General features: G+C 42.3%; 1 protein-coding gene across 8 annotated transcripts in view; it reads left to right on the top strand.

The window, feature by feature from the left end:
* The window catches only part of LOC134529584 (popeye domain-containing protein 3-like), a 109,221-nt gene extending 85,398 nt beyond the window's left edge, over positions 1-23,823 (top strand). For 3 of the 8 annotated variants that reach the window (XM_063363825.1, XM_063363829.1, XM_063363828.1), the window contains 3 exons: positions 4,365-4,476; positions 16,859-17,065; positions 23,061-23,823. In XM_063363825.1, the coding sequence (XP_063219895.1) occupies positions 4,365-4,476; positions 16,859-17,065; positions 23,061-23,353 (612 nt within the window). In that variant the 3' untranslated portion in view covers positions 23,354-23,823. The remainder of the gene's footprint in view (positions 1-4,364; positions 4,477-16,858; positions 17,066-23,060) is intronic. The other 5 variants (XM_063363826.1, XM_063363827.1, XM_063363832.1 and 2 more) reach the window with 3 other exon arrangements.
* Positions 23,824-24,215: the final 392 nt, after the last annotated feature.

Genomic DNA, 24,215 nt, shown 5'->3' with positions numbered 1-24,215 from the left:
TTCACTGGGAATTTCTTAACATGCTATTTACATTCCTAATAATCAATTTAATGGTGTCTGGTTTAATGCAAAGAGGCCCATGACATTGTATAATAACACATTTTAAGCAAAGTTTTAAAAGAAAACTTAAATTTAAATCCTAATGATTTCCTAATAAGTGTCTGTGTGAACAGTGCCTGTGATGTTACATCATTACAATTCAGCCCATGTTTTTGTGCAATAATACTCTAAAATTTCTAGTAATTTTTTGAGCAGATTCTCAATATTATCCTTTGTAGTGCACATTTAATGTTTATTTTCATTATTTAAATTGCTACCACTACATAACTATACACATGTAATCTAATAAATCATCATTTAATGTGTTTCCTTTATTGTCATATAATGGATGGAATTAGGTTTTGTCAAACTCTCCAAATCAAACATAATTTGTTACTACTATAATTTAGCATAAGAAAAACTAATTTAAATAGAAATACCAATGATGCTTATGCTTAGTACAACACAACTCGAAGACTTGTACCTTCTCTGCGGGAAAGGATAAAATTTATTTCAATTATTTTGCGCTGTAATCCCAGCCCACCAATAACATGAAGGCCAGATTGCAGAAATAACTTTGTTAAAACGAAATGGCAATTAATGAAACCGCTGTCTAATTATATGTGTAGGCCTAGTGCATTCACTTACAATAAATTACATTTATGACAAGCCAGATATAATAGAAGGCTTTATTAAATTTCCATTAATAGTAATACGTACGCCTACAACATACAATAAGTACTACTACATAGTGCAGAAAATAATAAAAAAAATTACTTAACCAGCAGAATTGTAAATTATTTAAAATGAAACACTTCAATATTTATATTAAAATAAACACAACATAATTAATTTATGTGTTGTGCACAGTAAATAAACATTAATTACCCTTAACTACATATTATAGGTTATGAAATATATTTACTTAAGTATATTATAAAAGCCCGAAGGTGATAACTGAATAAAATAAATTGGTTTAATCAAATGCTATTAAAACCAAAATATTTAGGAACCTATAAGCCTATATTTGTGTGATTTTTAACTAAAGATAATAAATAACCCATACATTAGCATTCGTGTTCTACAGTCAACGACCATATATAGCTACAGTAAGTAGAAAACTTGTTAGATGCTTTCGCAATTTTATTAAATCGCGAATATCCTGTTAATGCATCACATAAATTAAAAAATCAGACTGAAAACAGCGCACATATAAATATGGCACGGGAATGTTAAGCATACCGACAAAAAAAGACATTCCTTAACCTACAGCTTTACACATTTCGAAGACGCATAAAAGAATGTTTCTATACCGGTACTTGCTTAAGTGCGAAAGTAAAAACAAAAAAAAAGTAAACTAACATGAAATAAATAATGTTAAAACTTACAATTTATTCACCACATATAAAAATCCAAGTACCAAAATACTGCGCCAAAACAAGAAATAATACACAAAGACAAAGATTTCTAAACTTCAGTGCCAACAAGCATGATGGGAAGTTTCAATATAATGTCTCAGATACATTTCAGAATCAACCACAATGTAATATTGCCAAACGAATCTTGCTGAAATGTATCTGAAACTTCATTTATAGACATGAGTACTATGTTTCCAATGAAATGTTTATGAAATATTCCAGAAACATGACAGATGAAATGTAATCTATTCGAAACATAGTAATGTTACTGCAATATCACAGACATGTTACTGAAACATTGTGTGCTGTATGGGTAGTGAAGTACCTATCAAAGTACAAACCACTTCCATTAGGTACATTTTCCAGCAAACGAAGAATGACTGCAGGCCTCAAACCAAGTGTTCTGTCTAGTCGTGGTGTATCCTGTCCTTGACACAATACAAAGTCTAACATAAGTCCATTCGCCGTAGTAAAAATAAAGTTTTTCGGTAACAATTGGCGAGGTTCGTTTGAAGTGTAATTTTGCATGCTTCATCTCCCAGTAAATGCTATAATATGTTCATCTATGGAATAATTACTCATAGTTCGTTCAATCCTAAAGGCAATTATTTATAATTGCATCTAACATAAGCTGAACTTTCGGACTTTTGTGGTCGTATATTCTGTGTGTCAACTAAGTGAAGGCAGATTCTTATTTCTATGAACTTGTCTCGCGCTCTTGGCTTAGTTATCGTGTCAAGCGACATACTTGACTGTGAATACATTTGTAGTCTTACGCATGAAATTATGACTAGAATTAAATTAATTCCAAATACTTTTTTTAGTTCACTACTAAATAGCTGTATTATTTCTTTGCTTTTTTTTTTTTTTAAAGAAAATACATTGAAGTGTACATGGCCGTATTTAGAAAAATACATGTTCAGAAAAATATCTTGAAAAGTACTCAAGAGGCATAAGAGTACAGAGACGCTCACTCAATTATATGTAATCTATTGCAGAATGATTATTATTCCTAGTAAATGTTTTCTTACACAACATTACGGGGAGCTTACTAGTGCTAATACTTTCCAGTGATGCAACTGGTTGAAAAATTGTCTCGTCAATACTGTTCACTGATTTTTTGCTTACACTGTCCTTTGGTTAAAATTGTTGATTATGTTGTGTCAGTATTTAAGTTGGATGTAAATTTAGATTAAATGGTAAACTATTCAAACTGATTGCAACATTATTTTTTACTATGTCAACTGTTTTAAATTCAAAAATTTGGCACCGAAACATTTTCTACTGTGCCCACTCGTTCAGCTGGCTGCAAAGTTATGACTTCAGTATTCAGAACTGGAACACCGCCTACTCTTTCCACAGCTGCTTTCAAAGGTTCAGAAGATTTACATAGAGAAAAATAACCTGTAATTGTTTCTGTAGCAACTTGATCAAAAGGTCGTAACTTACAATATTCAGTTGCAGATTCCGACGATCTCTCATATACAATGTGATATTTCTTCGCTAAGTTCGTTCAGTTCAGAATCCTCCGCAAAAAGCATACTGTAAATCTCGTTTGCATCTTAGTTTATGTTGTAAAGTTCTGCAATCAGAATAAAATTTCACTTTATAATATCAATAACCCTTCAATTAGTGTCTTTCCCACACAATTGTGTAAATACTAATTTAGTTTCTATATAATCAATTTTATTTTATTTTCTAATGCAGTTAATTGCAAAAACAGTTATTACAACTTTGAACAAGTTACACATGCTATGCTCTCTAAAATATAGGTTAAATATGTTTAAAACAACAACCTACTTTTACTTTTCCGTGGTCGCTGGGCCATATTTGAACAAAATGAAGAGGGCAATAAATTGTTCCAACCCCATTCCTGCCACATAATAAATTCCTGTAGGTAGACAACTACCCACACAATCAATTTGACTAGGTTTAAAGAAGTCATTCCATTCGAATTTGCAAGAAAAAAATCGTAAACATGAGCTGCACAATGTTGGGTCCCGTATGTATTCACAAAAGGTTTTTTAATCCTTATGTTTGAAACTGCACTGACAATATTGTGAAATATCGTGTTGCTTTTCTTTCACATTTAACTGCATTTTTAAAATTAATTTATCTATCAATTCCTTAGATAAATTAAGGTTTTATAAAAACTTTTGAACTGAACATTCTATAAATTATAAAATTCTCGAATTGTCTTAATTTTTTTAACCAATCGAATAAGAGAAAAAAAATATTTGTGAAATTGCTTCTTCTCTTTTCTTTAAAACTATAAAATACGTATACGAAGTATTATTAATAGATAGTTTAGGTATGGGCAGAGGATTATTTGTTTGGATATATAATTAACGCTTTAATGTGACTGACGTTTACTGGATAAATAAATCGATAGTTTTCTGACCTCGCATGGTAATAGTTCATTGGTCCCTGAATAGATGTTGCCTGCGATGTGACATGAGTACACTAATATTGTTTCTATATATTATATTACTAAAAATGTTTTTCAATGATTTGTCCGTAATGTGACAGCTGAAAATAAAAAAAAAATTATTACTTTCTGCTAAATACTTTTAAAAACACTTGTGCGCGTATTTACGTAATGTGTACGTAATGTATAGGTACGCCATTTGTTGTTAGATACAAATAGATTGTTAGCAGTCAATCAGTATCTAACTATGCGAACCCTTGTAGCAATATTAAAGCCACAAAGAAGTTGGGGAATCTCTTTACCTGCTAAAACAGGAAGCTACCAGCACGCAGCACTTAACTGTCCTAAGAATAATTTTATGAATGTCCACCTTTAATTAGTGACAAATTTTAATATAATTTTTATTCGAGTAGTTACTGTAAAATTGTAATTTTTTTTATAAAAAGGAGATATGTAATAGCTGTGTACACTATTTGCAGGTGACAATTACTGCCGAAGAAGACTGTCTCTATATCTGCTGGTCAAGAGCAAAGTTGGAACGTGTATTTAGACACAGACATCTCCTCAAGGTTGTTTTTTCCAATATTATAGGTAAGAATAATAAAAATATGTCAGTTTTGTTTGCCTTGTGAAGGAGGTAACAAATAAATAATTTTGAAGCTGCCTGAAAAGCGAACAACGTAATGCAAATAATAATGTTAAGTATCTTGGTTCTTAGTTCAACACCCCTTTTCATTTTGTAGACGATATTATGTAAATTATTTTTATACTAGCTAATAACCCGCGGCTTCGCTAGCACAATCTCAGAGTATTGCTGATATTTTTCCATTGTAAGAAAAGTGTGTTTGATCCCAAAAAATTTTACTAAAGAAATAAACCACCGTAACAGGTTAATGAAATATTCGAGAATGTTCCAGAATATTCTGGACTTCTGTTTCTGATTTCTAGAACATTCCTGAACATTCTCGAACGTTCCGAAATAGAAAGTAACATCGATGGTACAAAACCTTCAGGAACATTCTAGAATATTCTCGAATGTCCTGAAACATTCTCTAAAATTCTTTAACATTATGGAACATTCTAGAACATTCAAGAACATTCTGTCTAGTCTCGGCCACTTCGGCACTCGATTCCCAGCTACTTCACAGACTTCACATAAAAGTCTATTGGTGCGCTGCCCTCTTTTGACACCCATATCTTTGAACCCAACCCCTGCAGTTCCAAACCGAAACCTTCTTCATGAATGGGGGATGGAGGACTACTATACCATATAACCCCCATGGGAAAACGGAGATGGGTTGCGAGCGGAACGCATGGACGATCCACACTTATTTTTATATGTATATAATATATACATATATTATTTTTACATAAAAATACATATATCTGTAGTATATAAACATATAGCTACTCCGGAACCTGGTTCATGGTTGTGGATTGTGGATGGGGTCAGAGACCAAACATCTGAATTCACAGCGGCCATTTTGAATTCGAAGACCTTTGACTTTGACCTTTAAAAGTTGCCAAAAATTTTGACAAATATGCCCAATATGCCCAAAATGCCAAAATGACACAAAATTTCGGTTTTTAGAGAAAATGTTTTGCCAAAAATAAAATAAAATTCTGTAAAATAAAGTAAATTCTCTAACTCAGAGAAAACTTCCTGTTCAAGGGGAAAATTTCCAATCAAAAATTAATAAATATGCAATTCTTAATGCCTCAATGTGTTTTTGTTTTAAAAGTACAAAATGTCCTAAAAATGGCTTAAAATCCTTATTGCCAAGCCGTCCAAAGCCGCTGAAGGGTTTTGATCTCGACCATTAATATGTCACTGCCTTCATTTTGTATTACGCCATCTTGGCCGCCATTTTAACTAACACCATCTTAAATTATATAACTTTCCACCATTTTGAATTCCGTTATTTTATTTTCTATAACATTACACCATTTCAAATTATGAAATCACGACCGCTATATTGAAAATTCATAATTATTATTACAAAAAGGTAATAAATTAAAATTCATTAAAAATTTTTTCATGTAGTATAGTTAGGGGGCTCCTGGCACTGGCTACTAGCTGTGGTGGTGGTGCCGATGTCCGCCATCTTGGATTGTGACGTCATGGTGGCCAACTTGGATTACCTTGACCATGACCTTTGACCCGGCATCTTGAAATTAAACACCCCACTCACTAATGCTGCATTTTTCTTTACGCTCGCCATCTTGGACATATATGACATTACCGTTACACTTTTTGTTATGGCCACCGTATTGTATTAAGATGTAACTGTTGCAATTTTCGTTACGGCCATCATCTTTAAAATCTGTAATTTTCAACCTATAAAATCGAGAAAAATTTTAAAATTTAGAAAAAATTTTAGTTAATAAAATTTTAATAAAAATATTTTCAAACACTGTTGGACATTTCGTTACGGTCGCTCTCTTGGGTTCTAGAAATGTTGCAAATTTCGTTATGCCTGCCATCTTGGATGTGTATATCATAATAGTGGGACGTTTCGTTATGGACACCATCTTGGATTCTATATCATTGTAATTATCGTTACGGCCGCCATAATGAAAATCCATATTTTTTATGCCAGAAATTTGGGAAAAAATTCAAAATTAATAAAAAAATTTAATTAATCAAATTTTGATAAAATATTATATAAAAAGCGCACTTACATCCTTGGTTCGAACCCGGTGAGGTCAAAAATAAAAAATAACGATAATCCTTCCTCCACGAAATCCGCCAGCAGACTGACCTCCCAATCAAGGTATATATATCGACAGCTAGTATGACATCATGTCCGCCATCTTGTTTTCGTCTGTTGGAGGCCACCATCTTATTTTCGTTTGCTAGAGTGCACTACTACCATGTTAGTTTAATTTTTACCCGGCAGAGTACAGTATTCATTTATTATTACTGAGGTGCCCGCCATCTTGACATTTGGACGCCATCTTGAAAAGTATTCCATTGATATACATTACACTTGCCAAATTCCAGTTTATTCGTATGACATTCATGGGCAATATGTTTACTGCATTCGTAGATTCTTACATTTTTCCTGCATCGTAAATCTTTGGCTAGAATCCGAGCATTTTACCTATATTCCCTGGTTTCGTGAAGTCGTCATTTTCCCTGCATGTATGAATGCTTTTTGGGTGTTTGAGTTTCCACGCAGTACTTTTGAAAATCGGCGAGTCCGATACACCATTCATCTTCCAAATCCAGAGATTGTAAATGAACCTCCCGCAGCCCCGAAGGGTAACCTGTTAATGTAAGTGTTTTCGACATGACTGTCTTATTTTCATGAATGATCATCCTTTATATTATTTTAGTTAAAAAGCGAAGGCACAAGTGATTACAGTTAATTTGGTTAGGTAACTGTTCATTTCGTAAATGTATCACAATGCTTTGTCCCATGCAAAAACTGACATAGTTCTGGCGGAGGTCTCCAATCATCGCAACTGCCATAGTACTCGGCATATTTCCAGACTTTATGTATGCTACCCAGTATGGAGTCCTGCGTCATTATTTTATCCACGGCAATGGCTTCCATGCTTGCATTGTGTCTTCGTGCTTCCTCTAACTGCTTGCACTATACAACTCGTAGCACCAATGTGGCCGCCAAGGACGCCCAATGTGGGTAAAAGTAAGGGAAGAAAATTGCCAGTAATCTTTTTGTCTAGAGTCTGTATTTTTCTTGCCTTTTTGCGTGCCTGCACCATTTTTGCGCTTGGTCTTGCTGGGCCTCTGTCGGCTAGTACCCATTCCTAATTTAATCTTGGCCGTCATGATTTTGGATATGCTCCTCACTGCGATTATTTCTCCAAGTCCTGCGTCTGGGGATTTACTTATCGTTTTCGACTTCCTTTGCCAGTATCTTTTCAAGCCTAAGCCTATATTTTAGGTCATTGCTGAGGGAATAGGCTATATCATGATGATTGCACTTCTCGTCAAGAGAATTATACCCACATCGCCTCAAGCTAGTCTTTTGGCTAGTTTCGTTCCTGGGTCACAGAATCTGTAGCCTAGAATGTGTAACTCGAAAGGCAAATTATTTATCAGTGAATTTACGAGTCCTGCGCCAATGTGAGTTTTTATTACCTCTTCGAGGAATTATGCACAAATAAGCGAAAAGTATAAATGTGTTTGTTTTTACAGAATTTTGTTAGTACAATGCGAGTCGACAAGCAGGAAGTTGTTGGCCTGTGCACGATACTCAGGACGACGAAGACAGAATGCGTGAATCGTGGCAATGTCATAACTTAGACTATTTCTATTGGGTCGACCCAAACTAATTTATCGACAGGACTTTTTCTGGCTTCGATTAGTGCTGGAAACTATTCGCACATCAACGAGATAGTCTCCATACTCGAAGAACTGAGGGAAGCAAGACGAAAATCCCTTCAGTGTAAAGTCATAGAGTGTGTACTTGATTATTTATTCGAGGTGGACCTTGTTGAGATGATACCATATTCCCGAATGTATAAAAGTTTCAAGTACATGTTGACGGTCATCGATGTGTATAGCAAGTTCTCTTGTGCCAGACCTGTGAAGTCGAAGAATGCAATCTAGGTAACCAAGTCCATTGCAGACATTTTATATTATACATGTACCGTCGCACCTGCAAGCGGAACACAGCTAAGAATTCTAAAATAAAAACTTCAAAGCTTGGAGAGAAAGTACGACATCAAACACTACTCTACATTTAGTAATGTCAAAGCCTCTGTTGTCGAAATGTTTAACAGATCTTTGCGCACCAAGTTGTAGTGAGAGTTCACTGCTTACAGAAATTACAAGTGGTTGGATATCTTGACGAAACGAATAAAAAAATACAATTCTACGGTGCATTTTATCACGAAAATGAAGCCTAAAGGCGTGACGGATTATCAAATGCTTCGAACAGTGTTATCCAACATAAAGTAGATTAATTCACGAAAGCCTAAATCTAACTTCGGTGACAGTGTGAATCTCCAAGAAGAAAGGCGTCTTAGAGAAATGTTTCAAGTCAAATTGGAGTCTTGGAGTCCATAACTTAACCATGTGACCCATGTTCGCGAACCGCAGCCAATTTTAATTTTTTCCGAATTTGAAAAATAATAAATATGGAATTAAAGATGGCAGACATAATGAAAAGGGCAACAATGATATCATACACATATTAGATGGCAGTCGTAACGAAAAGTACAATGATAGAGAGTGGAGTCGATTCCAAGTTGGCAGAAGGTTCTATAATCCAAGATGGCGGGAAAACAAAATCGCGGATCCAAAATGGCTGTCTGTGTCAAGGTAAAAGGTCAAGGTCATTCAAGATGGCTACTGTGACATCACAATCCAATATGGCAGACGGCTCCAATCTCCACAACCTGAAACCTGTGCTGGGAGGAACATTTACATACTACTGTTTTGTATTGAATGTAAGTTAGCGATTTTTATTAACATTGTAAACAAATATTTTTTGTATAAGTGAAACCATCTGGTTTAATATATGCAACTATGTGTAAAATAATTGCATTATATTATAAATAATATTTATATTAAAATAAACGAATAAAAGAAAATAATAGGTTGATCAAAAAACTAATTGACGTCCCCAGGGCCCTTAGCCCCTTTCCGGTCCCTGATTTATGTCTGAAATGTGGATTATTAATGATTTGCCCGACTAACACATCGAGAGAGTTGGGGTTCGGGCCTACTGTGGCCGGGACCGGTAGATGGGGAAATGGGATTCGGACGGACTGGAAGGAGATGGATGCCGGGTCGAAAATTAGGAAACATCAGCTAATTGTTCGCATGCTGATTTATTTGGCGGCTAGTCCGCCTTAGCCCTGACCGCACCTGTCCCGTAGCAACGGAATCACACACTTCCCGCGGCACCGCGAAATGAATCTTCCTCAGATACTCCTTTTCGTCGAAGAAGATAGAGAAGTACCAAAAGATTGACGAAAACTGTGAGACGGACACGTGAGCACGTGCGTGGTTGCGGACTTCGCAACCACGTGAGCGCGTGCGTGGTTGCGGACTTCGCAACACGCGGAGCGCGGAGTCGCAGGTCCGTACTGCTCGACATCCAAGCGGCGACTGACTCCCCTCCCACCGTGCTCGCGCCATGCGCTGCGCGAGGGGAGAGAGGAGGAGGGGGAAATTCGGTGCAGAGAGACAGCGTGTTCGCTGCGAGCCAGGTGCGGCCCCTACATAACTACACATAAACCCTATTTAACATATAATTATTATTTAAGAAATATTTACAATTTATACAGGAAATGTCCGTCTTTGAGCGGTCCTTAGAAGAGACGTAACGCGCACGTGGGTGCGTCCCTAGTACGTAGCACTGCACTGCACTGCACTGGGGGGGGGGAAAGGGCGTGTCCCCTCAGGTACCCAGCGATGGGCAGAAACGGCCTCTAAGCCTAGGAGGGCACGACGACTGTCGTCATATGCCCCCTCTCCCCGAGACCGTTCGGCCCACCGACGTCGGCTTAGACCGGCAGACGCGGTCGTGTCCGTTCGTTGGGTTGGTCCGGCAGGCTCCCGTCCTTCGTCAGAGGCCGGGCGAACCGCGGTAGCAGCTGCATGACGCTGCAGCACAGTCCACCTGTGTCCGTCCATCGTAGGTCGCGGTACTTCTATCGCCCCTCCCACTCATAATCCTGGAGGTAGCAAGGGGCTGTCATGTGGCGTGTGTACCGGCATATATCAGGCCCATCCCCCATGTGCATCACCATCTTCGTCCTCTTGGAGGGCATGTCCAGGACCACGGGCTGTGCCCGGTCCACGTCGCTCTCCTCGCTGAGGAGCTTCACCGTCACTCCGTTGGTCGTCGCGTTGTTCCAAGTCGCCGGCGCGTCCCCCACCCATCATTCCCACGGGCATATAGGCCCCCGACGGTGCCTCACACTGTGCGTGGTCCGGAAAAGTCACCGTTGGGTCGCTCAGGTCTACCAGGTCCCTGAGGACGGTGTCGCCGGCGGACACATCCTCAATGGTGATGTCTGTCTCATGCTGTCCGTCATCGTCGGGGAGAATCGTGTCCACGAGGTGCTCCAGCTCATTCAGACTCGCACCCCATGGTCTCCTTCCATCAGACGCATCAGATGTCATCGCTTCCCCTGAGTAATTTGAGTGTAGCGGCTGTTCACCACCTGGACCCCCGGAGTCGTCTTATCCTGCCCGGCCTGATCAGGCCCCTCCACAGGGTCATCAGTGGCCACAGGACTCTGTAGAACGTCGTCGTCAGTCGAGTCCGTCAGATAAAGGTCGTCCCTGTGCACCTTCGTCATGTGTCCGTCAGCATGACGGACGAGGTACGTAGCACTACCCAGACGGGCGACCACCTCCTGCGGGCCCGCCCACTTGGGGACCAGGCCGGCGCACAAAACCCTGTCCCCTGACGACAGGTGGTGGCACCGAACGTATACCCACTCTCCTGGCTTGAGCAGGCCAGGAGGCCGGGTCGTCTGGGGCATTCGTCGTGCCAGGAACAGCTCCTGGCGCTGTCGGGCATCGTCACGTAACTCGTCAGCGGTCGTCGTGTCAGTGTCGGCGAGTGCTTGCGCCTACCCGAGCAGGGCGAGATTGCGGCCCTGTACCAGTACGGCGGGAGAGTGGCCCGTGACCACGTTCATCCGGCGGTGCAGGAAGTACAGCATCAATGGCAGGTGCAGGTCCCACTTGGTGTGGTCCTCATCCAACCGGATCCGAAGCTGAGTTTTTATGTCCTGGTTCCGCCTCTAGGTCGGATTTGCGCGCGAGTGGTAGGTGGGCGTGGTGTAATGCTCCACCCCCCACCGTGCACAGGACATTCGCCAGTGTCTCCACGTGAACTGCGCCCTGTTGTCCGTCAGGAGGACCGCGGGGTACCCGTATCGCGGGAATAACTCACGCTCAAGCAGGGCAATCTCGGTGCCAGCCTTTACGTTCGGCACAGCGAACGCCTCTGCCCAACGGGTTAAGACGTCTGTGACCACCACAATAAAATTCCGGCCATGGGATGTGCCAGGATACAGCCCCATGATGTCCACTGCCACTGTGTGGAAGGGATCCCGGGGCCGTCGCGGGACCTGTTGCTCCTCGCTGTCGGGTCTCTGGGACTTGCGCTCCTGGCAACGCTGGCAGGCTCTGACGTAATGTTACACCTCCACCGCGTCACCTGGCCAGTGGAATGTCCGCCGGATCTCCCGAAGCATCTGCTCTGTGCCGGGGTGTCCAGCCAGGGGGTGATCGTGCAGGTACCCCAGCACCCATTGCCTGGCCCATGGCAGCACGTAGGTCCGCCACCTGCTCGACCTGTGCGGCCTCCTGGTCTGGAGCACACCGTCAAGGTTCTGGTGGCCCGGTACCTCCTTCTCCCCGCACTTGGTCAGCCAGGACTGGGTGTCTGTGTCTCGGAGCTGCTCCACACGCACCCACGAAAGCAGGTCTGCTAGCATCTCCGGCAGTGTGTCTGGTTCAAGGACAGCGGGCCTTGCAGCACATACAACTCGCACGGTCGCGGCCCCGGGTTCTCGACGACAGGTTCATGCATCGGGGGAAGCACCTCCTCCCAGCCCTGGTCATCGCGGAATACACTCGTAGGATCCGGATTCCAGGACAGCTCGTCGGCCAGCTGATTTTCCCGTCCTGGGACATGTTCTACTGAGAAAGAGAACCCCTGAATCAGCATGGCCCAGCGAGTGAACTTGGACTTCCGGCCCTGAGCGGAGTCCAACCAGCGAAGGCACTAACTGTCGGTCTTCAATGTGAACGAGCGGCCCTCGAGATGGTTCCGGTAGCGCTGCAGAGCCCAGACCACCGTAACGCACTCCTGCTCGTTCATGTGATACCTCCCATCAGTCAGGCCAAACTTCACGCTGGCGTACTCAATCACACGCCTAACACTGTCACCGTCCACCTGGTACAGGACCGCGCCCATCCCCTCCTGACTCGCATCCATCTGGACGAAGATGGGTCGGTCGGGTGTCAGCCGCGACAGCGTGTGACAGTTCCGGAAAATGTCTTTGACCTGACGTAGGGCCTCGTCCGCGGCGGGCGTCCACTAGAACTTAGCCTTCGGTGACAACAGGTCAGTCATCGAGGCCGTGATCGTCGTGAAGTCAGGCACGTAAGACCACAGCCAGTTCAACAGTCCGATAAGCTTTTGGAGCTGCTTTCTGGTCTTTGGCGCCTGCTTCATCTCGATGAGTTCCAGCTGGTCGGGACGTGGATGGCATCCCTCCGCCGTCACCAGGTGACCCAGGAATACGATCTCCTCAGCCCCGATGTGACACTTATTCGGTGCGTACATCAGTCAGTGTCTGGACAGCCTTTCTAGGACCAGCGCCAGGTGGTGTGAATGGTCCTCCCATGTTCAGAATATATGATGATGTCATTCAGATAGGCACTGGCGAAAACGCCGTGTACCCGACTAGGACGCTCACCATCATAGACTGGAAAGTGGTTCGGGGTGTCCATGAGGCCGAAAGGCCTGGCGCAGAACTGGTACTGCCGTCCGTCTGGTGCCGTGAACGCTGTTTATTGATGGTCGGCGGGGCATACTGGCACCTGCCAGTAGCTCGATTTCATGTCCAGGGTCAAGAAGATTTTGACATCCCCTATTCCGGCTTATGCGTCAGTGATGTTGATCTGCGGGGGGGGGGGGGGGAAGCGGGAATCGTCAGTCGGTTGATGGCCTTGAATTTAACGCAAAAGCATAAACTTCCGTCCTTTTTGGTAGCCAACACCACCCTCGAGTTGAATGGGGAGGTGCTGGGTTCGACAACCTCGTCGCACAGCATCTTGTCCACCTCGTGCTCCCGGGGCTCAAACCCGTGCACCCTCTCGAACGAGGGCCGGTGTGGCACCATTGGTATTCTGTGCTCTGTCATCATCATGCATCTTAACCGGTCTGCTGCCGCAAATACCTGAGGTTGGGACTCCAGGGCCCGGCTGATGGCATCGACATGTTCCGCCGGGACATTGTGCCGGAGGTCCTCCAGGCGGGTGACCGACTGAGGAGGGCTAGGGGGCTCTGATGTACGCCATACACCGTCCAGCGCCAAGGGCGCCGAAGTGCATCAGCCCGGCTCGCACCTCCACAGCGGCGTCGAACTCGTGCAGCCAAGGTGCCCCAGGATCAGCTCCTCTCGCAGGTTGGGGACCGCCCAGGCCTCGATGTGACTAACATGCCCAACGATGTTCAGCGTTACCTGGATGGTGCCCCTTGCTGTCGTGTTGGCATCCCGGGTGGCCAGCTGTACCTGCTCCGGGCGCGGTACCATCGCCTCCTCGATGACCAGGCGAGCCGCGACATAGGATTGGCTGGTGGCCGTGTCCACCAGGGCCAGCATCGCCTGGCCGTCGGCACGTACTGGTACCCGCAGCATCTCTGGCTCCGCAGGTCCGACTCGTCCCAAGTAGACCAGCACCTGGCCCCCTTCGTCCCCAGGCTCCAAGTCGCCTGGACGCGGGTATCCCCTGAGGGCCTCTGCTGTCAGTGCCGGCACCAGCGTGTCGTTATCTTGGGTGTCTCCACTGGCGTCAGGCCGACAGAGTGGTGGTTCCAGCCCCCGGTATACCATTGACGAGGCCACGGGAGTGGCAACAGTGCTCCTCCATTCTGACAGCGACCGATTCTGCTCCGCTGGCCGTGTCTGGGTCCCTGGAGCATTTCCTGGTAGGTGAATCAGTTCGGACGCTGGTTCTGATGGTTGATGGGCCGGGAACAGCACCTAGCTGTCTGACCGCCCCCGGCTCCGCGTTTCCCGCCGACAGTGTGCTTGACTCGTGCACTTTCTCAAGTGTGGCCCTCGTGGGGCACACGCGGTGCCAGTGGTAAGCCTCTGGACATAAATGGCAATGCGGTGGACGTTCGTCCCTGTCCTCACTCATCCTGCTGTCCCCTGCCCGGGACTGTCATGGCCGGCCACCGGCTCCTCCCTGAAAGGGCACCTGCCGGTAGCCTGAGTTGTCGCGGTACCTCACCACCGCTCGGTCGCCGTCCGGTACTTCGGTTAGGGTCGAACCACTTGTCCCCAGCTGGGCCTGGAGCCCATGTGTGGTCCTTGGCTTTGCTCTCCACTGTAGCAGGTCCTGTTCGATTTCGCGGGCGAGGGCCACAAACTCTTCCGTACTCTGCCCCTCCGCCGCCCTCATGAAGGGCCGAAACTCCGGTAGCATTAATTCGACGACTGTAGGTAACGCTGCGCACGGGTCCCTTCCTTCTGCCATCCGCCAGTGAAGGCGCAGCTTCTCGTAAACGAATCGTTCCGCCCCCTCCAACGTCTTTTGTGGCCGGCAGTAGAAAGCCCTCTGGCATCTCGTGCGCACCTGGTCGTTGTCATAACGGGCCTCGATCTTATGTACAAAATCACTCCATCCTGTGCTAAAACTCCCCGCCATGGACCACCAGTCCCGCGCGTCCTCACGGAGCTGCCCCCTGCTGCCCGCCTGCCCGCGAAGCCCATTTGGCCGACTGCACCTTGTATAGTTCTAGGAGATGTTCGCACTCCTGCACAAACTCCCTTGGGTCCTCATTATCGTGACCCTAAAATGTCGGCAACGTGAGTGGCGCACTCATGTACTGAATCACTGTCACCTCGCCGTCGATGTGCCTGTCACCGCGGCCACACTCATGGCAGTGTCCCGTCGGGGCCCCCACGTGATCGCGTCCTGAAGAGCCAGCCGCTTCCTTCCACGTGTTTTCCACATCACTGTTCTCCGTGCCATCACCGTTGCTTATTTGGCGGCTTGTCCACCTTAGCCCTGACCGCACCTGTCCCGTAGCAATGGAATCACACACTTCCCGCCGCACCGCGAAATGAATCTTCCTCCGATACTCCTGTTCGTCGACGAAGATGGACGAGTACCAAAAGATTGACGAAAACTATGAGACAGACACGTGAGCGTGTGCGTGGTTGCGGACTTCACAACTCGCGGAGCGTGAAGTCGCAGGTCTGTACTGCTCGACAGCCAAGCGGCGACTGACTCCCCTCCCGCCTAGCGCGCGCCCTGCGATGCGCGAGGGTAGAGAGGAGGAGGGGACAAGTTGGTGCGGAGAGACAGCGTGTTCGCTGCGAGCCAGGTGCGGCCCCTACATAACTACACATAAACTCTATTGAACATATAATTATTATTTAAGAAATATTTGCAATATATACAGGAAATGTCCGTCTTTGAGCGGTCCTTATAAAATTACGTTATGGCGCACGCGGGTGCGTCCCTAGTACTGGGGGGAAAAAGAACATGCCCCCTCAGGTACCTGGTGATGGGCAGAAACGGCCTCTAAGCCTAGGAGGGCACGACGACTGTCGTCATAATATAACTCTATAATCTTTCTGTCGCAACCGCGCAACATATTGACTTACCCATTTAAGCTTATTAATATTCTTTATATTGGTCTTCTACATTTAAAAAACAATAATTGCATTTGTTTGCAGGTTAATGAATAACAACTCATCTCATTTGTTTAATTTGTGTGTGTCCTCTGTGCTTTGGCTGATTTGCACAGTATAAATTATTTATATAGAATAGACAAAGTGAGTTCAGTTTCCAGTGTAGGGAACTTCACATTTTTCACAAGTGGGAAACTTGATGGAAGTTGTAAGTCGATGGGTTTTCTAGGCGTACTTCTCTCAATAATCTATTTTCATGTTATCCCCACTCTTCATATCTATGTACCCCGATGAAGAAGATATGTTAATCCTTAATTAATTAGTTCAATTTAGTTGTGGGAGCAGAAAGATAGTTAACGTATGATAGATAAGAGAACGAAGTGTCTTCTCGAATGGATGAAGCAGAACTTTAAAGAGTTCTAGGATTTTAATTGTGGCACGCTATATTTCTGCCATGAATTTATTTAATAACGGATTATTTAAGATGTATGTTTATGCCCATCGCTAGTCCCCAACTTGAGTTATACACAGCGATACAATGTAGTATTTAGATTCTGGCACGTTTTTGTGTATGTGTATATGTATATATATTATTTTAAAGGAAAGGACATCACGTACAAGTTGTACTCTTTAAATGAACAAGTGCATGCCGATGGGCTGGAGACAAACACACGTAATTGTGACCACTGGAAGGCTATGAACCGCAGTTTGAGCTTGGACGAGGTGCACACAGGACCTCGAGGACATGTCCACTCCATAGAGTGGAGGGATCAACAACAGAAGAGGACTTCGGCAGCACTTGCCAGTGGTATGGAAACAACACTTCATTTTACACTATGTAGATATAATTACACAGTCGTGTCCTGCAACAGGTGGACCTGATGTCGTTAAATGGGGATAACAGTGATGAAACAGGAGCTGGTGTTTTTGGCCAACTATAAGAATCACTGATGTGAACATTTATCGATAGTAGTACAGGTTGGTAGGTCCGAGAGCTAGTTAATGGTTCAGAAGCCTAGGAGATGGTCCTCCATCTTTGATTGTAAAGTTACTGTGGCCATCTTGACCTCTGCCCTTGAATTGAAACTTTGGGCTAGACCTTGATATCTTAATCATGTCCACTTTCTTGAATTCCATCACCTTGAAATCGAGTGCCCACTCCCCGAGCATTGCACAATTCGTTATGGTTAAAACTTCCACCATATTGAATTCTGACATTGTCTGCCATCATGAATCTGATATCATAGTCACATTTTAGATTCTGGCGACACAGCCACTATCTTGTTAGTCTACTGGTGGTCACCACATTGAAAGTTATCACATCCTTTTTTTTGTTCTGAGGGAAGTCACCATTTTGGATACCGCAATCATTGTTTCTGCTTTTTGTTACTACAGAGCTCCAGCATCACTCTGTCTCAAGCACATAAGGTCTGTGTTCCATTACTTATCATTGATGTTATGGTCCTTAACAACATATTTAATTTAATTTTTTTTACAAAATACATTAGAAGCAAGGTGATTCGAACCATGACAGCTCATACATCTGATTTAGAAAACATGCTTTTGACCACATGGCGAACTTTTTTTAATTTTTAAATATGTTTTGGCTGGCTCGTGATTTTTCATCACCAACCAGTCAACAATCCTCTCTTTATGTTCTTATAGTTTGTTAGTTTAGTTTGGCAGTTTTAATGACGTCAACAATTTAGCGACGAGTTTAAAAAATTACAAATTTACACCCATGCTTTACCTGGGACTCGAGCCCAAAACCCCTCGCACCGTAAGCATCCGAATATGCTACCATCGAGACATTCACCAGAACAAGAATTAAACAAGGTATAAACACATATTCGGACTTGTGATTGTGTTTAATTTAAAGGAATAATAGCCGCAACTTGAGAGGATGTTGCCGGCATTTTAATTTCAATACTTGCTACTAGGAGCACTAGTAAACACATTGTATGCTAGAGAGCACTGTCGTCTTCTTGTTTTCAATACTCGATACAAGGAGCGCTAGTGTCACATATCACACACATCATCTGAAACAGGGTATTGCTGCCAAATTAGTAAATTTTTAACCAGATAAAATGCAGTAGTATTTATTACCATGAAATCCGCCATCTTGTCGGCCAACTGGGCTGCCATTTTGAAATTCTGTAATTATCAACTTAAAAATTTGGGGAAGATTCCAAAAATCATCATAAATCACCTATTATTACACTGATTAATTCGATCGATTTAATTACTTAGTTTGATTCTTGCACGACTAAAAATTTAAGTTTAGGTTAAAAATGCTTATAAAATTTAATGTTCTTTCAAACTAACTGACGTCGTCCGGCCGAAGGCCACCCTAAAACCCGACCTGCAACCGCCAGTATCCGACCCCGCTAACGGAACGCGCCCCTAGCCATGGCCCACCCGAGTCAGGCGAGCGCCGCGGAACCTAGGTATTTAAACGCCCTTCATTAATTGGCAAGACAAACCAAGGCATGTACACAGTAAATTCACTAAACTTTAATGAACCCGCCACTTTGAATTAATAACCCTGTGCAACACAAGTGCGACGTAGGAGTGCCCGGATCACTCACGTGTAGTTTTCTACTAAAACAGCTGTGAGTGCAACCCTTGCGGCCTTCAGCCTAAATTCAATAGTGTAATATGTGACGTAACTCAAACCGCCCAAATTAGCATTTATCATTCGCCACTGGAGTAGTTATCAAGCAACAAACAGTCTCCAGTGTAACTCTAATAATTCAAACTTATTTTATACAAATTTATTAAATGTCATTTCTAAAACATATATATATATATATTAAGTTAATAATTAAGTTTTATTGTATGAATTTAGAGCCACTTAAATTTAGTTATTAATATAAATTTTTACGAATAACGGAACTTTAGAAACTCTGGCGCGACAGGGAGCTCACACCTCCCCTTGCGCCAGGGTCAGACGCGAGTACAGCGCGACTCGCGGACCGGGACGGACGCACGTCCCACGGGGAGCCATCATCTCTTTGTCACCATCGAACTTCAATCTGGTAATTAAAGTCAGACCCCGGAACCTTTTTTAAATACTCCCCGTGTGCGCCCGGTCCTTTTCCGGTGTAGGGCCTAACCCAGCCGCGTCAACTTAACACGCCCCACACAACGCATTACGTGGGGCCGTGCAATATACGGAACGGGCCGACTTCCGCCACCACAGACTTTTAATTAATCGCCAAGTGCACAGGCACTGGCTACATCAAATCGTAGACGTGTTCTTAATTTAATAGCGAACCGCGGTCCACACAGGTGGGCCCGCGCATCGCCGTTTACCAATTACGGGATTAGCCGACTCTAATCAAACACTCTCCCTCAACTGCAACTGGCGTGAGGGCATAACGTCAGAGCACCTCGTGTGTAATTGACAATGTACTAATGTTAGGGAATTCGTGTGATTGTAAGTGAAGTGTAATTTGTCGAGCTCGCGGCAGGCCAGGCGGCGGATCTACAAACTAAACACCAGCACTGAAATAACATATGATTAATTATAAAAATGCAAATACAATTATGAATTACAAAATAAAATACATAAATTACACAAAATACGTGGCCATCCGTGAGCGGTCCTTATTCATACGTAGGGCGCACGCGGGTGCGTCCCAGATCTAAACACTACACCACACTGCACTGTACTGCACCAGTAATACAAGAGAGGGCGCTGACGAGGCATAACGGCCTGAAGGAGCTGGGGAGACACTTGGGTCGACGTCAATACATGTACTGGATTATTTTTACATATTACCGTGATGGTCGGTGCATCATGAGCCTCAAGCGAGCGGCTGGACAGTCACCCGATGCTTCTGCAAGCTTGCAAATCTCTCCCAGCACACGACACGCAGCAACAGACGGACCTCACTCGGCTTATTCCAGCCTCGTGAATATTTTTAAAAACTTTGTGGTTAACATGTTTAAATTTATGTGCTTTGACTAGTCGTATGTGAATACTTTTAACTTCACATGTATTGTAAGTTATTTTTCTTCACAAGGCAAGGAAAAAATAGAAAATTGATGGGTGGGTATCGAAGTGATTGGCACTTGGTGTGTGCTAACTCCCCTGTCCTGCTGTTTCATTTGAAAATGATGTTTTTTAGTTACTGTATCCCAGACCTTAGATGGTTTGATAGAATTAATAAATGTAATTAACTCTATACTGCCTGGCATCAATCCGCGGACGAAAATCCATCGGATAATTCATTACATTATTAGGTGATATTATTGATATTTTTTTGAATTTTTTCGAATTTATAGGTTAATAATTATAAATTTCCAATTAGCATTATGACATCATCGACTTACTGGAGGTTGGTTGGTAGATCAGGAAGTTAACCCACTTTTAGGGTTTTGAACATGATTTATTAAAAACGCATTTTTTATTACCCAGAACAAATATTTCTATATTGATCAGGGATCGAACCATTCACTGTGTGCGATTGAATCAATCATTATTTTAAAAAGTGATTTTTTTTTTTATGATTTTTGGAATTTTTCCCGAATTTCTAGCTAAAAAATTGTGGATTTTCAAGTTGATAGCCATAACGAAAATTTCAGAGAGGGTGGTCGAGGTCGAGGTCGAGGTCAAGGTCAAGGTCAAGGTCAAGGTCAAGGTCCAAGCTCCCTACCAGAGACTTATTGGAGGGTGACGATCGGAATTTAAGCCTCAATGTGGAATTTACATTTTATTTAGGGCAAAAATATTTTGTTTAATTTCAAATTTATGTTTTTTTGGCGTGACAACGTCTAATAAATCAATGAACTCCGGTTGCACGCACGAAAAAGTGTCCCATAACGCACATTGTCCCGTTGCGCTGAGTCCCGTTACGCTCATTGTACGCTTGCGCTGCATCTATCTCTCTTCCACTCGATTGGAACAACCATCGATTTGACTTTTTCGAGGCACATTAAACTTGAAACACTCCCATTCGTTTCCTACTTTTCCTATCATCGTCCTATCCTTAACAGAATAACACAGGTTGGAAGAAGTTAAATAGCAAACATGTATAAAAGTTATAGTTAAAATAATCTCTTCGTTAAAGTAATAAACATATTTGAATTAATGAGTGCAAATAAAAGTAAATTTATCAATTAAATTACAGATATCATTTCACTCCTCCTTTGTATCCATACAAAATAGTGATAATTCAATAAAAATCATTCAATTTTATTCATAAAAGTATGCAATCATTTCATCAATGTTTTGTTATGACGTTGTCACGTTTAACTATCGTCCGTCAACCGACTTTACAGACAACCAATTTTTTTTGTTTGTGATTTTTTCTTGAAAATTGAATTTTGGAAGTTTAGATTTTTTAGGTTTTTTGGTGGAATTTGTTTCCTAAAAACTGGAAATTCTGGCTAATTTTGAAAAAAAAATTGCGAATTTTGAGTCATTTTAAGGCATATTTGGCAAGTTTGAAAGTCAAGGTCAACGGACTAAGATGGCCACCGTGATGTGACAAACCAATATGGTGGTGGAAAATCAACAATCTAGATCCTGGATCCTGTGCCAGAAAATACATTTGTATACATACTAGTACTTTGATTCTTTTGAACTGTAACAATGGTTTCCAGAATTCGTCTTTAAAGAACTGATAAATCTGTATATCAGTTTAACATAACACAACGACTATGTAGACGTATTTTTTTTCCTTTAATGCACGCTAACATTTTGCAGAAAAATTTTTAAAATAGAGAGTCATTAGCACTGCTTGTTTTTTCATGTGTTTTGGAGAATTTAAAGTTACATATACGAGTTTTTTCTGAATAGTTTCCGACCTGAACATGAATATGGCAACACTAAACAAAAAAAAATTGGGGAATGTGTTTGGGCATACTTTGGAATATACTCTCTGCAATTTCAGCCATTTTTGACGTGAAGTTTTTTTTTTTTACAATCGTTTGCGTGATTCTCTAAAAAAAAAAAAAAAAAAAAAAGTTGCTTTTCGAAGGAGATGGCCTCCTCATTCGACAAAAATCTCTGTCCTCCGAGCGCAAATTTTAGTCTAGGGAACAAAAAAAATCAATTGAGTCTAAATCTGGTGAATAATGAGTGTGGTCAAGCAGTTCAAACCGCAATTCGTAGATTTTCGCCATGAAATCGCTGTCTTGGTGAAACAATTTTTTGTTTCTGCAAATATGGTCTTTTTCTGCGCTTTTGGCCTACAGCTTGTCAAGTAATGATGCGTAATATACTTCAGTATTGTCTTTACTTATTCAATATAACTGAATAAGAACTCCATGAATATCTTATAAAACAGTCACCATCACTTTCCCTGCCAAATGAACATTACCTTTTCTGGAGCTGATTTCCTCTTCGCAGATTTTGGTGTCGCAAACGTTCATCGTCACCCAAGCTGGCACGGCCACATTTAAATTCAGCTGCCCAAAATATCACTGCGGTAAATGATAGTGCAGAGTCCCAGAAAACAGCATCCAACTATCCTTAATTTGCATAACTATATAACCTTTCAAAAACAAATATTTAATGACAGCTCGATACTCAATTTTCCATTTTCACAAAAATAATGTTCATCGACTAACGCAAACGAACGTTAAAAAACAAATGCATGTCCCAAATGGCTGAAATTTCAGAAAGTACATTCCAGAGCTTGAGCAAACACATTCCCCAAATTTTATTGACGAGTGCAGCCATCTTTTGTTGATGTCGGAGGTTTTTCAGACAACCCTCGTAAATCTAAAACTGCATCATAGTATGTAAGAGGAAAAATTTTTGCATACCGATTTGTTTGTTTGAATTTTTTCAGGATTGTCCCCAAGTTTTAATAAGCAGTCATTTTGGGTGCCTATGGTTGCGAAACAGTTTCCTGCAACCTCGCCTTTCTCTTCATATACTCGCACAACAAACACTGGAGCGTTTGTACCGACCACTCCACAACTTCAGCCGCCATCTTCATTGGTTCCTGTCACCGCTTTGCCTCTTGGAGTGCCTAGTTTCACAGCGCCTGTTTCGCCATCGAGAAACAATTCCAACCCCCGCACGGAGGCTGCTTTCCGTTCATCAGACACGAAAGAGATTAAGTTCGAGACGCCTGTCTGACATCGGGCTTATTTCAACAATTCGCTACAGATGCCACAATAGCATCTGATCATAGTGAAGTTTTTATAGCTTTAATAATGATGGTGAAGTTGGCAGTTTTGAGTGTTAAGTGTCTACGATAAAAAAGTTTGACAAATTCTGTAAGACATGTTTGGCAGAAAAGATACACTTTTATAAATTGACTGTAAAAAATGTGGAACACATTATTTGAAAACATTAATTCAAATTTTATGCAGTAGGGACAATGACTTTTCTGCTGGTACAAAAATTTCTCTCATAAAATTATTTTTTGTATTAAGGTAATAAAATTTGTAAAAAATTTCTAAACAACTTTAAAATTCTAGTCAATTATCTTGAAATTAATCGAAGAGTGTAAATGAATCCATAACTTATATTTAACGAACTATGCTAAGATTTTTTATGTGTATTAAATAAATAAGCATCTACAAGTTTCAGATGTTTGTGCATTTAACTACCTGTCTAGTCGTTCGTTAATCTGTCTATGCTACTAATTGTAGTTAAAAGTTAGTTATTCATCAGTAGCATCTCCTAAACCAATTCACAAGGCATCCTGTTTTTACTAGTGGAAATGATTTTAAGAATACATGGTTTAATTTAGGCCAATATGTGTAATCACCTGGGAAAACATTAACACAGCCTAAAGAAAAAAGATAGAAAGTTGGCTAAATATTCACAACACTAATGTCTTTAGGGATTTGCAGCAAACAGGTGCTATTTCCCAGATATTCCTAACTATATTTTTTTATTTAAATCATTCCATCACATTTTCCAGCATATTAAAAGTATTCACAAATGAAAGTATTAAAATTGTTAAATAATAAATACTTATACCAATCTGTGC

The sequence above is a fragment of the Bacillus rossius genome, chromosome 2, assembly GCF_032445375.1.
Source record: "Bacillus rossius redtenbacheri isolate Brsri chromosome 2, Brsri_v3, whole genome shotgun sequence".
Classification (NCBI taxonomy): Eukaryota; Metazoa; Arthropoda; class Insecta; order Phasmatodea; family Bacillidae; genus Bacillus; species Bacillus rossius.
The sequence above is the reverse complement of the archived record's forward strand: the minus strand, read 5'-3'. Positions and strand labels throughout refer to the sequence as shown.